This window comes from Rhinatrema bivittatum, chromosome 11 (assembly GCF_901001135.1).
Source record: "Rhinatrema bivittatum chromosome 11, aRhiBiv1.1, whole genome shotgun sequence".
Taxonomy (NCBI): Eukaryota; Metazoa; Chordata; class Amphibia; order Gymnophiona; family Rhinatrematidae; genus Rhinatrema; species Rhinatrema bivittatum.
The window spans coordinates 54,979,790-55,001,048 of record NC_042625.1 but is presented as its reverse complement, the minus strand read 5'-3'; the positions used below and the strand labels follow the sequence as shown (position 1 = coordinate 55,001,048).

General features: G+C 45.8%; 1 protein-coding gene across 1 annotated transcript in view; it reads right to left on the bottom strand.

Moving 5' to 3' along the window:
- GCN1 (GCN1 activator of EIF2AK4) overlaps positions 1-21,259 on the bottom strand; it is a 433,190-nt gene that overhangs the window by 79,108 nt on the left and 332,823 nt on the right. Inside the window, 5 exon segments of the mRNA XM_029571925.1 lie at positions 8,334-8,564; positions 8,799-8,912; positions 9,090-9,359; positions 11,837-11,980; positions 12,164-12,256. Of these exon segments, the coding sequence (XP_029427785.1) occupies positions 8,334-8,564; positions 8,799-8,912; positions 9,090-9,359; positions 11,837-11,980; positions 12,164-12,256 (852 nt within the window).

The following is a 21,259-nucleotide window of genomic DNA, read 5'->3' as shown; positions in this document are numbered from 1 at the left end:
ACCCAATTAAGATTCCAGGAGGGACATGGATGACGCAGCGGCGGGCGAAGATGCTTAGCCCCCCGAAGAAAACGAGAGACATCCGGATGCAGGGCCAGAGAGGAACCGCGAACCTTACCCCGCAAACAACCAATTGCTGCCACCTGTACGCGAAGAGTACTACAGGAAAGACCTTTGGCAAGACCGGCCTGAAGAAAAGCCAGGACATCGGAGACTGAGGCGGAGATGGGATCCAGCCCTCGGTGTACACACCAATCCTCAAAGACTACCCAGACACGGACATAAGCCAAGGACGTAGACTGCTTCCTGAACCGTAGCAACGTGGTCACCACCGCATCTGAATAGCCTTTCCTCTTCAGGCGCTGCCTCTCAAAGCCATGCCGCGAGACAAAAGTGATCCGCATCCGCCAAACAAACGGGGCCCTGACGGAGAAGTCCCGCAAACCCCTGGAGGCGAAGGGGAGCATCCACCGAGAGCTGAACGAGATCCGCAAACCACAGGCGCCGTGGCCACTCCGGTGCTACCATGATCACGTTGGATGGGTGCAATTCTATGCGCCTTAGGATCTTGCCTATCATTGGCCACGGAGGAAACACGTACAGTAACACGTTCGTCGGCCAAGGCAGAACTAACGCGTCGACGCCCTCGGCGCCTCGCTCCCGACGTCGACTGTAAACCCGAGGAGCCTTCGTGTTGTGCCATGTGGTCATCAGGTCCATGTGGGGCAGCCCCCACCTTTCGCAAATGAGACGAAACGCATCGTCCGCCAACTCCCATTCCCCGGGGTCTAGGCGGTGTCGACTGAGGAAGTCTGCTTGAACATTGTCGACCCCGGCAATGTGGGACGCTGCGATGGAGCTGAGATGGCGCTCTGCCCAGCTCATCAGAAGCTGTGCCTCCTCCGCCACTAGTGGACTCCTTGTCCCCCCTTGGCGATTGATGTACGATACCGTTGTTGCATTGTCCGACAACACGCGGACCGCCTTCCCCCGGACCAATGGGAGAAAGGCCTGCAGAGCCAGACGTACCGCTCTGGTTTCCAGACGGTTGATGGACCACTGCGACTGGACGGAGGACCACCGGCCCTGCACTGACTTGTCTAGGCAGACCGCTCCCCAACCGGAGAGGCTGGCATCCGTCGTCACCACTGTCCAGTCGGGAACTAGCAGGGATACTCCGCAAGTGAGATGGTCCGAATCGAGCCATCAGTGAAGACTGGCCCTCGCCTGGGCCGTGAGCAGAAGCGGTAGGTGAAACTCTTCCGACACTGGCTTCCATCGGGAAAGCAACGCAGATTGTAATGGTCGTAGATGAGCAAAAGCCCAAGGAACCAACGCCAGTGTGGACGCCATAGACCCCAGAACCATCAGATAATCGCAAACCAGCAGCAGCTGAAGACTCAACAATCGACGCACTTGAGACTGAAGCTTGCGTGCACGATCCGTGGAAAGAAATACCTTGCCCTGTTTTGTGTCGAATAGGGCTCCCAGGTATTCCAAGGACTGGGTAGGAACTAGCTGACTCTTGTTGAGATTGACGACCCATCCTAAGGTCTGTAACAGCTGGAGGACTCTGGCCACCGCCTGACGGCACCGACCTTCGGACTTGGCCCGAATCAGCCAATCGTCCAAGTAGGGGTGTATCAAGAACCCTTCTCGTCGAAGTTGTGCCGCCACCACTACCATCACCTTCGTAAACGTGCGAGGAGCCATGGCGAGTCCGAAGGGGAGAGCCCGGAATTGGTAGTGCCTGCACAAGATGCAAAATCTGAGGTACCGCTGGAAGAACGGCTGGATGCCTACATGGAGGTACGCCTCTGTGATATCCAAGGAGGCCAGGAATTCGCCTGGACGTACCGAGGCAATCACTGACCGAATCGTTTCCATCTTGAAGTGTGGAACACGCAGGCATTTGTTTACCCCTTTGAGATCCAAAATTGGCCGGGACGTGCCATCCTTCTTCGGCACGATGAAGTAAATGGAATAACGACCTGTGCCTTGCTGATTGGGAGGTACGGAGAAGATTGCTCCTAAGGCTTCTAGGCGCCGGAGGGTGCTTTGCACTGCCGCCGTCTTCCTTGGGCACTTGCAGGGCGACATCAGGAATTTGTCTGCTGGAGTCCATGCAAAATCTAATGAGTAACCGTGCCTTATGACGTTGAGGACCCACTGGTCGGACGTTATTTTGGCCCATTCCTTGAAAAACAAGGTCAACCTCGCCCCTACGTTTGGAACAAAGGCCTGTGGTTGCCGTAAGAAATGGGCCAGCCGTATCTCATTGAGAGGCCTTGGGCCCCGTGCCGGACGGGGTTCCTCCCTGTCTACCGTAACGCTTCCCCCGAAAGGACTGCGGCCACGAGGAGGCCCGGGAAGAAGTCGAGCGGTAAGAAGGACCCAGAGGACCTCTGGGGACGAGATCTCTTGTTACCTCGGAAACGGGACCTACCAGAATAGGAGGACCGGGTTCTGGACCTGTCTTCTGGGAGCTTAAAAGCCCTGCTCTCTCCAAGGGAAAGCATCAAATCATCCAACTCCTTACCGAATAACAACTTTCCCTTGAAGGGCAGCGCTCCAAGGTGAGCCTTGGAGGATCCATCCGCCGCCCAGTTGCGAAGCCAAAGCAAGCGGTGCGCCGAGACAGCAGAGACCATGGATCTAGCCGAAGTACGCAGTAGATCGTAGAGAGCATCCGCACTATAAGCAATGGCCGCCTCCAGTCGATCCGCCTGCGTGGCCTCTTCAGCAGAGAGACCTGCATTCGCCTGTAGAACTTGGGCCCAGCGCAAACTAGCCCGCATGGCATAGTTACTACAGATGGCAGCCCGGACCCCCAACGCTGAAACTTCGAAGATCTTCTTGAGCTGCACCTCCAGCTTCCTGTCCTGTATGTCTCTAAGGGCCGTGGCCCCTGTGACCGGGATCGTTGACCGCTTCGTTACCCGCCGACACCGCCGAGTCCACCTTCGGAAGCCGTAGAAGTTCCAGTGCGTCCTCTGGCAGTGGGTAGAGCTTATCCATTGCCTTGGTCACCTTCAGCCCCAGCTCAGGAGTATCCCATTCCCGAAACAAGATGTCCGACGCCGAGAAATGGAATGGGAAGGCCACCGCTGGACCAGTGAGACCCAGCAGAACTGGGTCCATGTTTGCACCAGGACGCGAAACCGTCGGCGGGGCTTCTACCCCTAGCCCACCTTAGGGTCATCCCCATCACAGGCTTGCGATGGTTTGCCCGGACCAGTCTGGGCAGAACTGTCCCCTGACGCTCCATCGCCCCCCCCCCCCCCCCGGGGGCTCGCCGGGCGGATCCACCTCATCCTGTGAGGTGGACTCAGATTCCGTATCCTGCGGGTCACCTCTTGGTGGCCGCTTTCCTGTTGCTGGAGCCGGGGAGAAATCTGGGCCATCCCGGGATTTCTTCTTCCATGGACCATCCCTTTTAGTGTGGCCATGCTTTTCCTTGCGCCTGCGGCCCTTGTATTTTAAAACCTTGCGCAGTAGGAGCGCAAAATCGGCCGAAAACGACGACCCCGATCCGAGGAGTCCACTTCCTCACTAGCCTCCACCGGGGATTCAGCCCCCCCGGGGCAACCCCCCCCCAAAGGCCTTTGTTGAGGCGACAACGCGGGAGGCATGCCGGTATCCCCTGCAGGTTCCCGCACAATTTCGCGGGCTGACCCCAAAATGGCCGCCGCTCCCGCGCTGAGCGGGAAGGGGTCAGCCGGCATGACGCGACGGCGATCGTGCCGACCGGGATCGGCCCCCCCTGCCTGTCCCGGACAGTCCCTCCCCGCCCGGGACGCAGGCGGAGCAAATCCCCTCTCGAGAAAGCCGCAAGCGCGCCGAGCCGCAAGCGCGGCAAACCGTTCCCCTCGGCATCCTCGCGGTCGCGGCGGAATGGACGGGCAAAGAAAGGCAAAAATTAAATTCATTAAATTAAATTCTAACAGCCCAAAGGACCCCCCCCCCCCTCCCCTCCCCTCGCCGAGCAGAGTGACTCCCCCCCCCCCCCCGGCGAAGAAACGGAGAGCCGGCACAAGAAAAAAAAACTGAACTCAAAAGCTAACTTTTTTTTTTTTTTTTAATCAAACCTGCCGCTGTCCACAGTCCTGGGGCTCCTGCTTCTGTTGGGGGTGAGTGAACCGGGCTCCCCGGTGTCACCCCCGACGCTGCTGCCTTTGGTAGACCGGGTCCTCGACCCTCAGCAGCGGCCTCAACCAGGGGGGGATGGTCCCCTCAGAACCTTCCAACCCCCCTGGGAGGCAGGACGGACAGCTTCTTTTTGCCTACTCTCACCTTAAATTATTATAATAATTAATTTTTTTTTTTTTTTTTTTTTTAAACCAAAACCAATAAACCAATAATGAACCCTGACTAACTATCTATCAGTCCTCAGGGCACTCAGAGGCTGTGACTGCACCTGCACCACCTACTGGAGACAGAGTAAGACTGAGGGGCTGTGTGAGGCACGTCGCTATATGTAGCCAAGTCCAACTGATCTTGCTCTGTCTCCATCTACTGGTGCGGAGTCACAACCCAGGTGTCCTGGACTGATCCTGGTACGTACAGGGAATTTTTTTTTTTTTTAACCTGACTGAAACGTCCTCCCAGGACTTGGCAACCTCCCGGGAGGCAGTGAAACGGCTGTGAAGAAAAAATAAAACTTTTTTTTTTTTTAATAACTTAAATGAAAAGAACAGGCTCTCTTCAAAAGAAAAAGAAAGCCTGCAAAAAATTAACTCCTAAACTACCTGACTAAAAAATAACAAACTGCCACAGACTGCAGGGGTTAGGGACGTCCACCTCTGCTGGGAGACAGAGAAATACTGATTGACCGCAGGTGGTGCTCCAGGATATACGTCAGAGTCAGTAGAATGTTTTCTCTGCCTCCCTCTGCTGGATTGGTGACATAACCCAGGGTCTGGACTGATCCAGGTACGTACAGGGAAAACTACTACATACAGCTGCTCGTATCCCCAAGACGGATACTTCAAATATACGCTTAAGCAACGCTTCCAACTTCCTATCCTGTAGGTCTTTAAGCGCAGTGCCCCCAGTCACCGGAATAGTAGTGTGCTTGGCTATGGCCATGACTGCGGAGTCCACCTTTGGAACCATAAGGAGGTCAAGCGTCTCAACAGGGAGTGGCTATAATTTTTCCATGGCTCTGGTAACCCTCAAAGAGGCCTCCGGGGTCTCCCACTCCCGGGACACAATCTGTGAAAGCTTTGGGTGAAAGGGGAACGTCTGTGGTGGGGCGCGAAACCCCACTAACGCTGCATCCCCCATAGATAAATCCGACGATTCCTGAGACAGGGGGAGTTCCAGCTCCTGCAGCACATGCAAAATCAAATGGTCCAGTTCTTCCCTATGGAACAGACGTAGGACCTGTGGGTCGTCGCCCTCCACCTGGGTGACGTTGTCTCCCTTATCGTCCAGAGCAAGGTTGAAAGGATCCTGACAACCCGGATCCACCGGGTCCACCGGATCAGGCAATCTATCAGGCAACCTACCCCCCGAGTCCCTTGGGATCTTTGCTGGGAGGGGAGACTGGGCATCCCACTCAGTCTCCGCCTCCAGATAAGTTTTATGCAGCAACAATATAAATTTTAAAGAAAAAGGTTGCCGTCGCTTTAAGGACCCCCCCGAGGACTTACACGGAGGAGCAGCTGGTTCGGCTGGCAAACCGCGCGGTCTGTGCAGCGGGGACAGTGGGAGAGGGAGATCCCCTCCCTCCTTCGAGTCATCAGCGTCCCCGTCTGAGGCAGACAAAATGGCCGCTGCTCCCGCGCTAATCGGGAGCGAGCTAGGCCCCTGCCCCTCTACCCCGTGTGCCTCTCGCAATTGTCTGCGTCGCGAAATGGCCGCCCCCCCCCCGTGCAGAATCGCCGCGCTGCGAAGGCCCCTCGCCCCCGTGGAGACACCGGGAGCAGAGGCCTTCGTGGGAGAGCCGGAGCCCAGGCTCTCCACAGGAGCTGCACACCATCCCCCTAGGCATAGTTTGCAGTCTTGTGGAAACTCCACCCCCTCCGGAGGCCTGGGAGAGTGCTGGCAGGCGCAGCTGAGGAAGGAAATCGCAAACGAAGAAAAAAGTAAAATTCTGCGAGATATATGCATTTTTTTATTTTTAAACGAAACTCAGCCCACGGGGAACGGCGTTGGGGGGGGAATCAGAGGAATGAAAGCGTCTCTGAGGGAGGGGGAGAGTGACTGGCCCACCAGTAAATCCTCCCCCTCTCTTCTCACTGGGCCAGACTTAAACACACTCCGGAAAGTAGAGACAGGACAATGCCCTGCCTTGCCTGCCTGTGGGTGGCTGCTTCAGCAAAATAGATGAGAGAAAGAAGTCAGAAAATTGCTTTTTGATCTTTTTTTTTTTTTTTTTTTTAAATGATCCAGTCAAAGGCTCGGAAGCTGTATTATTGCTGATATATAATAATTTTTTTTTTTTTAAGGTGTTCAAACCTGGTGGGGCACAGCCCCAGGGAAAACCAAGATCAGGACCGCAGGATATGCCTCTCAATCTGCTGGAGTCAGAGAAAATACTGTGGGATTGCAGGTGGCACCCCGGGTTATGTAGGAGGTGTTTTTCAGTTTCTCTCTGACTCCATCTGCTGGAAGGGAGGCATAACCCAGCAGTCTGGACTGATCCTGGTACGTACAGGGAAAGAAACATCACAGAATTAAGAGGAATCTACTGCAGACTACTTGGGAAGAAGGTGGCTTGGGTTTACCATGCCCGATATATTAGTGGGCCTTGCAAATAATTCAGAGCTCCAGTAAATAAACTTGAAAAAAACCTTGCTGGTTAAATCTTGAAAAGGAAATTCTGGATACCTTTACAGTGTTAGATAATGCCTGGCAATTATATATTGCTAATAAAAACAATCATCCAGTGATATTAGCCACTAAAACGATTTGTAAGAAGGTGTACAAAGAAGTAAAAGTCTCCCACGAATTTTCACTAAATATTTTTTCTTTCACTAAATATTTCTTTCTTTGGAAAAATATTTCTTTCTTTCACTAAATATTTTTTCTTTGGAAAAATCAGAATATAAAAATATTTTAAAAAACATAAAAATAAAAAGAATGGCATATAATGAAAGGAAAATATTGGATAACTTGGGATACAATAAGGATTCAATATGTTCAAATTTTCAGCAAAAAATCTCTCTGAGCTCCAAACAGAATTTGGTTTACACAAAGATGATTCTACAAACACAGATCAGAAATGATTTGAGAGATAAAGGACTCCTCATCGAAGGTTGGGTGGGGACAACTATCTGGGATAATTTAATATGGTTGGTAGGGGTTATAATATTCAAGGGATGTTATACCTCTGGAATTTGATTCCCCTTAAGGAAAAATGGGAAAAGGACTTGGGGATTTGTCAGAAAAGATATGGGGGAAAGTTAAAGTTATGTGGAAGACTAAGATTAGAGGCTTCGATAACAAAGTAATATAATTCTTACATTTTTTCACAGGTGCCCAATCAACCAAGTAGAAAACCTAGGAATAGCTCTTGGTCATGTTGGCAGAGGTTGACAGTAAAGGGGCACTTATTTTCATACGATCTGGTAATGTCCTCTTATACAAGCTTTTTGGCAAAAGGTTCTGGACCAAGGCACACCTCTGAGGGATATCGGAGATCAACCTCAGGAATTCTCGACTGGGGGAGGGACCCTTAGATATCACCGTAGGAGAGCGGGGCTCGATCTTCCTTAAGGTAAATTTTGTTTCTTCTTTGCTGTAATTCATAAGAATAGTGCCGTAATTCACTAGAATAGTGATTCTAGTGTGTGGGATAGTGTCCGCATCTGCTAGGAAACGGAGAGATACTGAAGAGCTGAAGTTACTGCAGGGGTATATATCGAGTGACGTCAGCTTTGAAATCTGACTCCATCTCCCATCTGCTAGCAGAAGAGCACAATACCCATTGGTCCTGAGTCCATCTGGCTACATGCTAGGAAACCCCTTTTTCTCTCCCCTCCTCTAGGCTATACAAATTAAGATTCTGAAGTCTCATCTCATATGGACCCTTCTTTAGAACTGCCTCCACTGTGTTTATGGTGACATCATTATCAAGAACTTAACAATTCCTGAATAATGAGAAAAAGTCTTTCAGAAACTGTATGTCAAAAGAGGCAGAAGAATTTTAACTGAGTAATTTAGCTTCTTTTGTCCCTTTCAATTAAAATGAAATTAGAGAAAGGAGTTGAATATATAGGTAAATTTTAGATGGTTATGCTGTATAAGATGAGTGTTTCTGTTGCTTGTATAGAAACATACTGAGACATATTCTACATAATACATAGTGCCAATGTTTTACAACTTACCTTGGCTAGCAGCAGGCTCAGTGTCTCCAACAATGCCACCTTGACATTCCAGCTGAATCTGTCTCCTAAAATGCGGATGAGTGGTCCGGTAATGCTCACCACGGAAGGTTTCAGAGCTTCTGCTGATGTCAGTCTGATAACAAGTCCCAAAGCTTTGGCAGCTTCCTCTTTCTGCTCTGGGTTTCCAGTTAGCACACCTTCTCTCAGTATTGGCAGAATTGATGTTACTCCCTGACCAAAGAATCAGAGCAAAAATTCAGGATCAAACAGACTTTTTCCTTCCTCCAACTGTAATAACCAGTTGCAGTCTTCCACTATCAATCTACAGCTTATTAAAAATTTACTTTGAAACAAGATGACATTTGTGGGAACAACTAAATATTCCAGTTGAAAGACACAATATGACTCATTCTTGGACTCCAGAGACTCACTCTCTATTGGATACTGATCATACATGTAATTTACCTTCTTAGGGATACAGAATCCTGGTACATGTTCTCCTTTGGCCTCATTCCCTACCATGCGCACATCTTTGTGTAGGTCTTCAATAAGAGCTAGCTGGTTCCCAGCATCCAGTTTCTGCAGAAAATTTAAGACATGGTGCAAAATTAAGGCATGCTTTCAAGGAAATCCTTAATGCAATAGGGTATCTTCTAACAGATTTCAGACCTTTAATGACATAATTCCAAAGACATAATTATAACCAAATTAGCTTTTACGCCATGCTATATCATCATCAATGTTATTCCATCTCACCTTGGTAATGGCACTGAGGGCGTCCCAGCTCTCATTCAGCACTACACTATTTGTATCGTTGAAGAGTCGGATGAGACCAGAGACCAAGTTTCTGAGGTGGCCAGTGTAGTCTGCTTTTGTCTTAGCACAGTAGATATTCAAAGCAATAGCTGCTGCCTGCCGCATCCCCACATCAGGGCTTCGTGTAGCATCCAGCAAGTCCTCAATAACAATTCTTTGCCCTGCCTCATCTTCCACGGACAAGACTACAGCCTGGCAGTTAGCCAACTCCTAGAAAAAAGTTTTGGTTTTTTTTTACTTATTTACTGATAGAACATTTTAACCAAATCAAATTTGAATCCATTATAAATAATAATTCAAAGTCAAAGCCAGGAATCCGAAAGATGAAGGTCAAAAGACATAGGTAGAGAGCAAGAATCTGTTTAAGAACTGAAATGGAAGAAGCTGAGTAGTTAGAAAGCATAAATTTATTCCAGAAAATGTGATCTAGGAATTAAAAAGCACAGGGCAGTAGAGAGAGAAAAAGAGCTTACTTCTGCCTTGCCATGCTGTTTGGCAAACTTATGATCATACCTAACACATAATGCTAGACTTTCTTACATTAAATCACTCTTCACCTTTCTTCGATCAATCCTCAATTTTTACTATTCCATCTCTGAAGTATTCACTCTGTCAGCAAATGCCAGCTTGTCTCTCTCCTCCTCCAGACCAATTTTTCATGCAGTTTCCTGTGTCACTATAGGCCAATTTCTAATTTGCCTTTTTTTGGGAAGATTATGGAAAAAAATAGTCCTTAGTCAATTATCAGAATTTTTGGAAGGTTCTAGTGGTTTGTTGGATGGGAAGTCATGCATTAGACCTGAACATGGCACAGAATCGGTAATGATGTCCTTAACAAATGATTTCTTTTGCTACCTTGATGCTGGTTGGTCAGTATTTTTGATCCTGCTAGACCATGCCTGCACGTTTGATTTGAAAAATTACAGTTATCTTGGAGAGATGTAATTAGGTGGTTTGAGTGGGCAGGTGTTAGCCTGGATTGCTTACTTTTTGGACAGAAAGACTGAGATAGTGCAGGTGGCAGGGGCATATTCGCAACCAATGATTTTACAGACGGGGGCTCCTCAGGATTCCTGCCTTTCACCCTTGCTGATTAACATTTCAGTCCATCCTGTAGTTGACCTTTTTTGGCAGCTGGATGTCACTACATATATTTTATGCAGATGACATCCAGTTTCTAGTACTTATTGATTCAAGCATAGCTGCAACTGTTGATCTGGTTAGTAACTGACAAAGATCGCTTGTTGGATGAATGCTAGTAAACTGGTTTTGAATAAAGCGAAAACCAAACTTCTTGGCATAAGGAGGTTGATTGATGGCTTGGATAGCCAGATAGTAGGGCCTGTATTGGATGGCTCTGTTACAAAGATTTTGATTAATGTTAAAAGCTTGGGGGTCATGTTAGACTCAGTTTATCTTTGGTACTGTACACATTTCTCAGGTAGCTCAGCATGCCTACTTGCAACTATGAATGTTTAGGCAACTGAAGCCTTATATGAATGATTTTCCTTTCTGGACAGTGGTTTCATCTTTAATTTTTGGGATGTTAGATTGTAATGTTTTGTTGATAGGGATGCCGATTGCTGTGATCAAGAAGCTCCAACTTAATTAAAAATAGTGCGGCTAGGTTAATTTATGGTAAGAATAGAAATACGAGTGCTGCTCCTTTGTTAATTTACATCCACTGATTACCAGTGTTGGAGAGAATAAAGTTTAAATTAATAACAGTGGCTTTTGCTGTTTGCAGAATAATGGACCGAAGTACTTGTAGGATAAGCTGGAATGGTATGTTACACATCAGCCTCTGTGGTCTTTACAGGGTTTTCAATTTCCGTGGGATATGGATTTCAGTTGCATTTTCATAAAAGGGCGTTTACTAGCATAGTTCCACCACTATGGAATATGTTCCCAATTGTAGCATGGTTGTAACTGATCAAAACTTCTGGAAATATCTTAAGGCTTTCCTGTTCCCTAGTGTGTGAGTGGATGGGATTGAAGGGGTAAAGGGTTTAGCAGTGAAGAGGGTGATTTTTTTATTTGTTTTTACATTATTATGTATGTTTTTATTGTAAATCACTCTGATAGTTTTGGTATGATATATACATTTTTAAATAAAATAAAATAAATGTAAGCCAACAAGGAGATGGAAACCTAAAGAAGGAAAACAAAGAACTTCTGTCCACATCATAAATAAAATGAGCATACAGCAATGATTCTACTATGTGCTTATGAAGAAAAGTGGCATCCTTCCAATTGTCCATATCCATTACAACAGCAGACTTCAGCACAAATTCAATATTTAATTAGTTATAGTCATGGAAGAAAACAATTTAAGCAATAATACAACCAATGTTTAAGGTCATATGGAAAGTTCACTATAAAGTGAATCAGCAGCTGTGTAACTGGCTATTACATTTGATAGCACAATGCCACATTCTTGCATCTAGTTGTGGTATGATCTGCCCCCTAAAGCATCTGTGAGGACAGCTGTCAACACATGGAGCAAGAATCTATCATCAGGTTTCAAGAGTAACAATTACCAGAAATAAAAAGATGATAGTGAAAAACTGAGAACCTGAAAAATAATTAAAATGTTTTGGATTTTGTGTTATAAACCATGCTCATCAGTGGTTTAGTGAAATGGTCTTATAAGGCAAATGCACCAAAGAATGAACTTGAAGGCTGACCTGTATCTCTTCTTCTGTTCCCAGCTTATCTTTCAGGGCAGACATCACAGCAGGCAGGATCACACCAAGGTGCCGTGTCAAAGCCTCTCCTGCCACAGATGATAGGAATGCTAGGACTCGGGTGTTCACAGGAGGACATGTCAACTACAGAGGGTAAGAAGGGTATGACATATTTAGTCAGCACCAAAATCACAGGAACTATGCAAGAAAGAAAACTTCAAAACAGAATGTAAAATGCAACCCTGGGCATTTGTCCAATATGATTTAGAAGTCTACTTTTTATGATTTTTCAATGTATGTATCTGAGATTTGTTCTCAGACTTTTACCTTAGGTACCAGGTATGGCAGTACCACACGGCTCTTCACAGCCATAACCTGTTTGAGTCCATCCAGGGCAAAGTCAGACAATACTTCAACACCCTGCAGTGAGAAAGACAAGCTAATCAGTAGCTAGAAATCAGGCTTGCTCAGATCCCAGACATAGAAGTTATGCTACTGAACAGTAGCAATGGTAAACAGAGATAGAAATAGTTTTTAGAGAAGATGATGGCATCTTTGTATTTTATTACCCTAGTCAGTGTTCACTATACATTACCAAAACTTTTGGTTTTGTAAATCTTCTCAAAGGAGATATTCATTTTTAACTGATAATTTCCTTTCTTTGAGTCCAGCCAGACCAGTCCAGACACATGGGTTTATGCCTCCCAACCAATAGTCCCAAACCAGGTTTGCTGACATTTCCCTATACACGCTCCCATGCTGACCTCAGCCTGCCAGTATTCTACATAAGTTAAGATAAACATTTTTAGTACAGTAAAACTTTCCCCTCACTCTCTATGCAAAAATCTGAGGGCTTCCAAGGGAACAAAAAACATGACATATCCTGCACTTCTTGATGAGGCTTATTACCTTAATATCCATCATGCTGACTAGCACACACAAACGGTTATTCTGAAAGGAATCAGGAGAATAATACACTTGGCAGGATAAGGAGGGACCTGTACTGGTCTCGCTAAACTCAAGGAAAGAAAATAATCAGATAAGACTTTCCTATTTATCCAGCCACACCAGTCCAGACATATGGGATATACCCAAGCTATTCCTCTACTGGGTGGGTGGGACGGACACTGCCTAGTCCACTCCAACTTCCGAATCAAAAGAAGCCCCTTTTCCTGGCTTAAAGGTTGAGATGATAATGCTTCAAAGAAATATGCACAGACGACTAGAGATTTGCAGAGCAGACAACATCAGACTAAGTTCTGCCCATGAAGCCACCTGCACATTGGTAAGGCATACCCTCAATTTCTTGGATATGTAAGCCTCCCCATCACTTTCTTAATCCAACAAGCTATTACAAGTCTTCAAACCTGCTCTGATCTTTCTAGAACCACTAAACAGAACAAACCCCTCTCTTAAATTTGGACAATTAAGTTGATCATACTCTTTCACCTGAATCCCTCTAAAAGGAAAGGAGATATATCATTTAGTTAAGATGAAAAGGGCAAAACCAACTTAGGGCAGAGCAAAGCAACCATACAAATTTTCACCACCTTGTCTGAAAAACCCAAAAAGAGGCTCCCTACACCCCAAGCCTGCTGTTCCAAAATTCATCTGGTAAAAAGTTGATAATCATCTCCCACACATTTACTGAAAGGTCTGGGAACTTCTGGACCCTCCCCAAGATTTAATCTTTACCTCCCTTCTTGCAGTTCTGAAAGGACTGGAAAACACTAAAGGATCTAGACTGCTGGCCTCCTGTCGACCTTCTCAGCATTATATGCTTGAAACCCCTAAAGCAGCTCCTAGCTGTTGGTCACATCGTCTTTGGGCAATATGAGAAATTTTGATTTCACCCATGGGTTCACCAGCTTTCCTAGATTTTTTCAAAAGATTTTTATCTGAAGGATTGTTTGGCCCAACTTGTGTTTGAAATTGAATCTGCTGACCAGTTACGTATCCACAGCAAATGACGATAGCTACACTGGAAGTCATACTCCTAGCTAAAGCATGTACCAATTCCTACCCAGTTCCATCTGAGCTGAATCCCCCAAAACTGTTGTCCCCCTCCCCCCATACAAACATATCCCAAGGAACTTTCCTGTATGTGTGGTGCAAATGCAGTTCTGCCCTAGCAACAATACCACTGCACACAGCAGCCTCTGATGCCTGCTTAAGTATATCCTCTATGTGCTTATCCTGATCATCCTTGAAGACAGAGACACAGAAATAGAAGCCCTCCTAGTGGTTGCAGAAATGAACATGTCCACCTTAGGAGATTTCATCTTTTCCCTTTTTTGAGCCAGGAGGACATATAGCCTCACCATAATCTTACCCACTTTAAATTTTATTTCTGGAGCATCCATTATACAGAAATCAAATCCCTAAATGAACTATACCATGGAAATGCTTTTGATGGCTTTCTTAAACTTGTCATTATATAATCAATCCTTTACTTCCACAACATTCAGCAATCTTAGGGACTGAACTATAGCTAAAACTATAGCTAAACATCATCTTTCCTATGGAAACATTCCCCCTCCTCCCACTTACCCTTAAATCCTTAAGGTCTAAAAGTGACAAAACCAAAACAGGAGGGCTTCCTCCCCTCCCAATCCTCCTCGTCTGCTCTGGATTTCCAGGAGTTCCAGGGGAGGAATTCCCACAGGAGAGAAATCTGGAGCTGTACTTAACCCTATAGAAAAAAGGCTTGATATAAACAATTCACAACTCCGTGGAAATAGAGGCCCAGGATAAGAAAGGAATCGCATCTCCATATGAAGGAAAGGGAGCTGACTTCCGGTTATGCATGGCTGCTGAGAAGTCGCACGCTGGGGAGCTCCAGAAGAGCCTACTTAATTTTTGCTGATTAACTACCCCCAAAATCTTTTTTTCTTTCCTTGTATGTTCTGTTGTGTACCCTGAGCAATGGACGCTGCCCTAACCTTGTAATGCCGGTAAAACTGGTGAGTGTGGCAAAGATAAAACAAAAACGACAGAAGGCAATATGGTGGACGATACTGAAAAAATTATTACTGACCTCAAGGAAGATTTAGTTAGAAATATTTCGAAGATGGTTTCCATAAATTTGGAAGACCACCTTTCTAAGCTACAATCCTCGATGGATGAAATAAAAGATAGCATGGCAAAACACACAATCATTAACAGACCTGGAAAATTGAGTGGCGGCTCAAGAACTCTCCTCTGATCAGCTTATGACGCAAGTAGCTGACTTGAAGAAGGATAATGCAGTGCTGCGTGAGTGCCTGGAAGACTAGGAGAATCGGGCCAGAAGGAAAATTTAAGGATTATTGGTTTCCGGAACAGATTAGAGAGGAAGATCTTATGCATTTTATGCAAGTTTGTCTTCCCAAATGTTTGGGCCTTTCTCTGGAAACGGAGCCGATCATAGTGGAAAGAGTCTATAGGGTCGGCCTGGTAAGGGAAAACATGCAGCATCCTAGACCGGTCACTGCACGCCTCAACTTTGCGAATAAAAGCTTGCATCATGAAAGCCTTTAAAAAGCGGCCAGGGGCCTTGGAATACAAGGGACAGAAACTTATTCTATTCAATAACTTTTCCCAAAAAGTGTCTGAAGTGCGTCGACAAATGTCGCCTATATTCACATTCCTCTTACCAGCCATTATAAAGGTTTTTCATGGCTCTAAAGTGGTTATCTTGAAGAAGAAGGATCAAGCCCAGAGGTTTATGGCCTCCATGAGAGAGTGAAATCGAGGCGCAGGACTGAATGGGAATTATTTTCTTGATTGTCTCTCAATATTTTTGGCTGGTTCCTAACTTCTGACACAGTTGTTTTAAGACTGCGCATAGCTAATATATGCTTCTGTGTGTTGCTGGCTGCAGAACTGAATCGAGCTCATTGAAATTTTCACTTAGTTGTTTACATACTTAAACTACCTCCTGATGACTGTTTCTGTGACATTTCTCTTCTATTTTTATGGGGTACGATTTTTTTCTCTTTTAGAATGTCCCCCTAGCTGGCTCAGTCGTGCCTGGTGATATTTTCTTTTTATCATCAGCTTTTATGACACTTGGAAGATTCACCCTCCTTTTTCTGATAATGTGATTGACAATGAAAAAGGAAAAAAAGGAAGAAAAGAAAAAAGCCAGCATGGATTTACCCAAGGGAAGTCTTGCCTCTCAAATCTCCTACATAATTTTGAAGGGGTGAATAAACATGGGGACAAAGATGAACCAGCAGATGTGGTGTATTTGGATTTTCAAAAGGCGTTCGACAAAGTCCCGCATGATGGGCTTCTAAGAAAACTCAAAAGTCATGGTATAGGAGGTGATGTCCTTTTGTGGATTGCAAGCTTGTTAAAAGACAGGAATCAAAGAGAATTAAATGGCTTGTTTTCACAGTGGAAAAAGGTAACACAGTGGAATACCTCAGGGATCTGTACTTGGACTGATGCTTTTTAATATATTAATAAATGATCTGTAAAGGGGTACGACAAGTGAAATGATCAAATTTGCAGATGACACAAAATTATGCAGAGTAGTTAAATCTCAAGCGGAATGTGATAAATTACAGGTGGACCTTGCGAGATTGGAAGATTGGGCATCCAAATGGCAGATGAAATTTAAAGTGGACAAGGGCAAAGTGATATATATAGGGAAAAATAACCCTTGCTGTAGTTACACAATGTTAGGTTCTATCTTAGAAGTTACCTCCCAAGGAGGAAGTGGTGAAGTCTAAAACTGTGAAGGACTTCAAAGGGGCGTGGGATAAACACTGTGGATCCATCAAGCCTAGTGGGCGTAAATAAAGAGGAGGCAGCAAAACACTGCACGGAGCGGCAGTAGCCATAGAAGCATTCACGGAGCGGGATGCCAGTGGCCAGTAGTTGGTGTTCCACCTTCAGGCAGCAAAACACTGCACGGAGCGGCAGTAGCCACTGAGGCATTCACGGAGCGGGATGCCAGTGGCCAGTAGTTGGTGTTCCACCTTCATGCAACAAAACACTGCACGGAGCGGCAGTAGCCACAGAGGCATTCACGGAGCGGGATGCCAGTGGCCAGTGGTTGGTGTTCCACCTTCACGGAGCGGAAGGATGGAGGGCTGCCATCTCCAAAAAAAAATAAAAAAAACCAAGCAAGCAAACAAAACAGGGGTGGGTAAGGGGCAGGGGTGTAGTCTGCTTGTTGCAGCGGTTGCTACCCCTGATTGAGCTGGATGTTCACTAGGATGCAGATACGGCGCTGCTCTCTGCATTGGTGGAGGGGTGCAAGGGAATTGGGGCCGGAGGGTGCTGGAAGCCAATAGTGATGAGTGGGAGGGAGAAAAAAGGATGGGAAAAAAAATGGATAAACTGCGTAGCTTGCTGGGCAGACTGGATGGGCCGTTTGGTCTTCTTCTGCCGTCATTTCTATGTTTCTATACACTGAAATTGTTGGCTTAGTGTGCTGTGGCAATCAAAAAACAGAATATTAGGAATTATTAAGAAGGGAATGGCAAATAAAATGATAAATGTCATAATGCCTCTGTATCTCTCCATGGTGAGACTGCATCTTGAATACTGTGTGCAATTCTGGTCGCCACATTTCAAAAAAAAAAAAAAAAAAGATATAGTTGCACTGGAGAAAGTGCAGAGAAGGGCGACCATAATGATAAGTGGCATGGAATGGCTGTCCTATGAGGTAAGGATAAGGAAGTTAGGGCTGTTCAGTTTGAAGAAGAGATGACTGAGGAGGGATATGATAGGTATACAAAATCATGAAAGAACTTGAAAGTTAATGTAAATCAGTTATTTACTCTCTCAGATAATAGAAGGACTAGGGGGCACTCCATGAAATTAGCAAGTAGCTCATTTAAAACAAATCGAAGATAATTATTTTTCATTCAGCACTAAGCTCTGGAATTCATTGCCAGAGGATGTGGTTACTGCAGTTGTGTAACTGGGTTTAAAAAAGGTTTGGATAAGCTCCTAGAGGAAAAATTCATAAACTGCTAATAATTAATAAGCAATAGTAGCTTGAGATTTATTTAATGTTTGGGTACTTGCCAGATACTTGTGACTTGGATTGGCCACTGTTGGAAACAAGATACTAAGCTTGATGGACCCTTGGTCTGACCCAGTTTAGCAATTCTTAGGTTTTATGAAAGAAAAAGGAAAGGAAAAAATTTTTTTTTCTTTTGGAACTAGTTCGAATTCAGAGCGATGAAGCCTTTCAAGTTTTTCTCTGTTTCAGTTGCCCGAATTATGTGGGAAATTTCCGAGAGAGAGAGACTTCTTCAAACAAGTTTGGTCTTCTTCAGTATTCGATGGGGAAGATTAATCTATTGCCCTCGCAGGGTACATTTTCGCTAAAAGAGACGTCTAGCAGAAGAGAATGCAGACCCTTGAAGATTGTTTTGGACATGTATTTGTTCATCAGCTTGTTTTGTTGTGTGAATGTGTGGTATGTGCTTGTTTGGGACATAAGATGTATGCATGGTAGAGTTCGTGTTACCTCGGGTGCGCGGGTTAGAGCAGGGCAGCGCGCGGGTGGGATCGGCCTGGATCCGGGGAACAGCAGGACGGACATCGCAGCGTCCTCTCCGCGGCCCGGTGGTGGTCGGGGCATTTCCCTGCGTCAGACGCGCCAGCACTCCGGCACAGAACAAGGCACAAAGCATCGCGCGATTCGGGGGCTGGCCACGCCCCCTGATGTCAGACGCCGGGAGAGGCGCATTTGCGCGGGAAAAAGGGTTATTTAAAGAGAGCAGTGTCTCTAGCTCTCTGCTTCGGCCACATTGGTTCCTCGGACTCTCTGTGGGATTAGCTGCTGTTTTCGCTGCCTTTTGACCCCGACTCGGACTGCCTACCGGACTACTCTGCCTGCTGCCTGCCTATTTGGATTTCTGCTTGGTTCCTGATTACTCGCTGCCTGCCCCGATTCGGACTGCCTACCGGACTACTCTGCCTGCTGCCTGCCTATTTGGATTTCTGCTTGGTTCCTGATTACTCGCTGCCTGCCCCGATTCGGACTGCCTACCGGACTACTCTGCCTGCTGCCTGCCTATTTGGATTTCTGCTTGGTTCCTGATTACTCGCTGCCTGCCCCGATTCGGACTGCCTACCGGACTACTCTGCCTGCTGCCTGCCCATTCGGATTATCTGCTTGGTTCCTGATTGCCCGCTGCCTGCCCCGACTCGGACTGCCTACCGGACTACTCTGCTTGCTGCCTATTTGGATTATCTGCTTGGTTCCTGTCTGATCGCTGCCTGCCCCGACTCGGACTGCCTACTGGACTACTCTATCTGCTGCCTGCCTCGACCGGAATTATCTATCAACCTCTGGGCTTACCCCCTGGTTCCCGACTCTCCAACCACAAGGTAAGCGGTCTAAACTGTGGTTCCATACTATCCATAAGGAGGCCGTAACAGTTCGTTAGTGGACATGGAGCCCTATTGTTGGTATCTTGGGTTTCTGCAGGATAGAAGCTTAAAAACAGATATTACTTATGTTGTAAGCATCCTGTTTACTTTTGGGGGTGTTTAGGCTGGGAAGCACTCCTCTCTTACATTTCTCAAATTATAATAGCTTGTATGCCTGATTTTCTAGATGTGGGTCCACAAAAAATTCAGTTTGTTGTATGTTGGCGTCCATTCCCCTATAAAGCACAAAAAGATTTTGAATCTTTTTAAAAAAATCTAATTCCCAAATTTGTTTTTACAAGAGACGAACTTGACATTGAAAGAACATCTTAAATTTAAAAGGGATTGGGTAGGTCAAACTATTTCTGCTTCATATTCTGGCGGCCAGCGAGCGGTTTTGATTTTGATTCATAAGAACCTCTCATTTCATAGAAACAAAATTGACAGCAGAAAACGACCAAATGGTCCATCCAGTCTGCCCAGCAAACTTACGGTAGTATCTACTGCACCATGCTTATCAGTTTCCCGGAACATAAAAGTCAGGGCCCTTGTTGGTTGCGGTTTGAATCCAATTCCCCTTTTCCCCCTGCCATTGAAGCAGAGAGCCATGATGGGAGTTGCATGAAGAGTATGAAGGCTTACTGGTTAAGGGTAGTAACCGCCACACCAGCAAGTTACCCAATGCATTCTTTTTTTCAGTTCCATCCTCTAGCCTTTAGGGATCCACAGTGTTTATCCCATGCCCCTTTGAATTCTTTCACAGTTTTCATCTTCACCACCTCTTCCAGAAGGGCATTCAAGGCATCCACCACCCTCTCCTTGAAGAAATATTTTCTGATGCTGGTTCTGAGTCATCCTCCCTGGAGTTTCATTTCGTGACCCCCTAGTTCTATTGATTTCTTTCCAACAAAAAAGTTTGTTGAATGTGCATCACTAAAACTTTCAGGTATCTGAAGGTCTTTATCACATCTCCCCTGCACCTCCTCTCTTCCAGGGTATACATATTCAAATCCTTCAGCCTCTCCTCATAGATCTTCTCATGAAGACCCATACCATTTTGGACTCTGGGCCGCCTCCATCCCTACTTTGTCCCTCTTGAGATATGGACTCCAGAATTGAACACAGTACTCCAAGTGAGGCCTCATCAAGGATCTGTACAAGGGCATTATCACCTCCTTTTTCTTACTCGTTATTCCTCTTTCTATGCAGCCCATCATTCTTCTGGCTTTAGCTATTGCCTTGTCACATGCTTCGCCATCTTCAGATCTCCAGACAGTATTACCTCAAGATCCGTGCACATCAATTTTTCACCCCACTATCACATACAGCTTTTTTGGATTACCAGACTCCAGATGCATGGCTATACACTTTTTGGCATTGATCCTAGCTGCCAAATCTTTGACCACTCTTCCAGCTCTCTCAAATCCCTTTTCATTCTCTCTACTCCTGCAGGCATGTCCACTTATTGCAAATCTTTGTATCATCCGCAAATAGACCAATTTTACTTTCCATGCCTTCTGCAATGTCAATAACAAAGATACTAAACACAACCAGTCCCAAAACCAAACACTGAGGCACTCCACCTAACACTGTTTTCTCTTCAGAGTAGGTTCCATTTACCATTACACTCAAGTTGAGACGGTTATTGCTGATAAAGATGGGCACTGTGTTTTTGCTGCTGGGTCACTGTATAATCAGTAATATCTGTTAGATAATATCTATGCACCAAATGTTTATAATCATGCTTTTTTTTCTGAACTGCTAGTAAATTCTTGGACCATGTTTTGATTTTGGGTGGGGATTTCAATGTGGTCTTGGATCCTAATATTGATGCAACACCACCTACATTACAGCATCTATTGGGTAAAGGGATAGGAATCTCCTTCTTATTAAGAAAATTGCAGTTGATGGACATCTGGCAGATTTTGAATCTGGAGGAAATGGACTTTACGTTTTATTCAGCACCTCATATTGCTTATTCCAGATGATTATTTTCTCATTTCTACATTCTTTTTCCCAGAATTAAAGCAGCCAAGATTATCT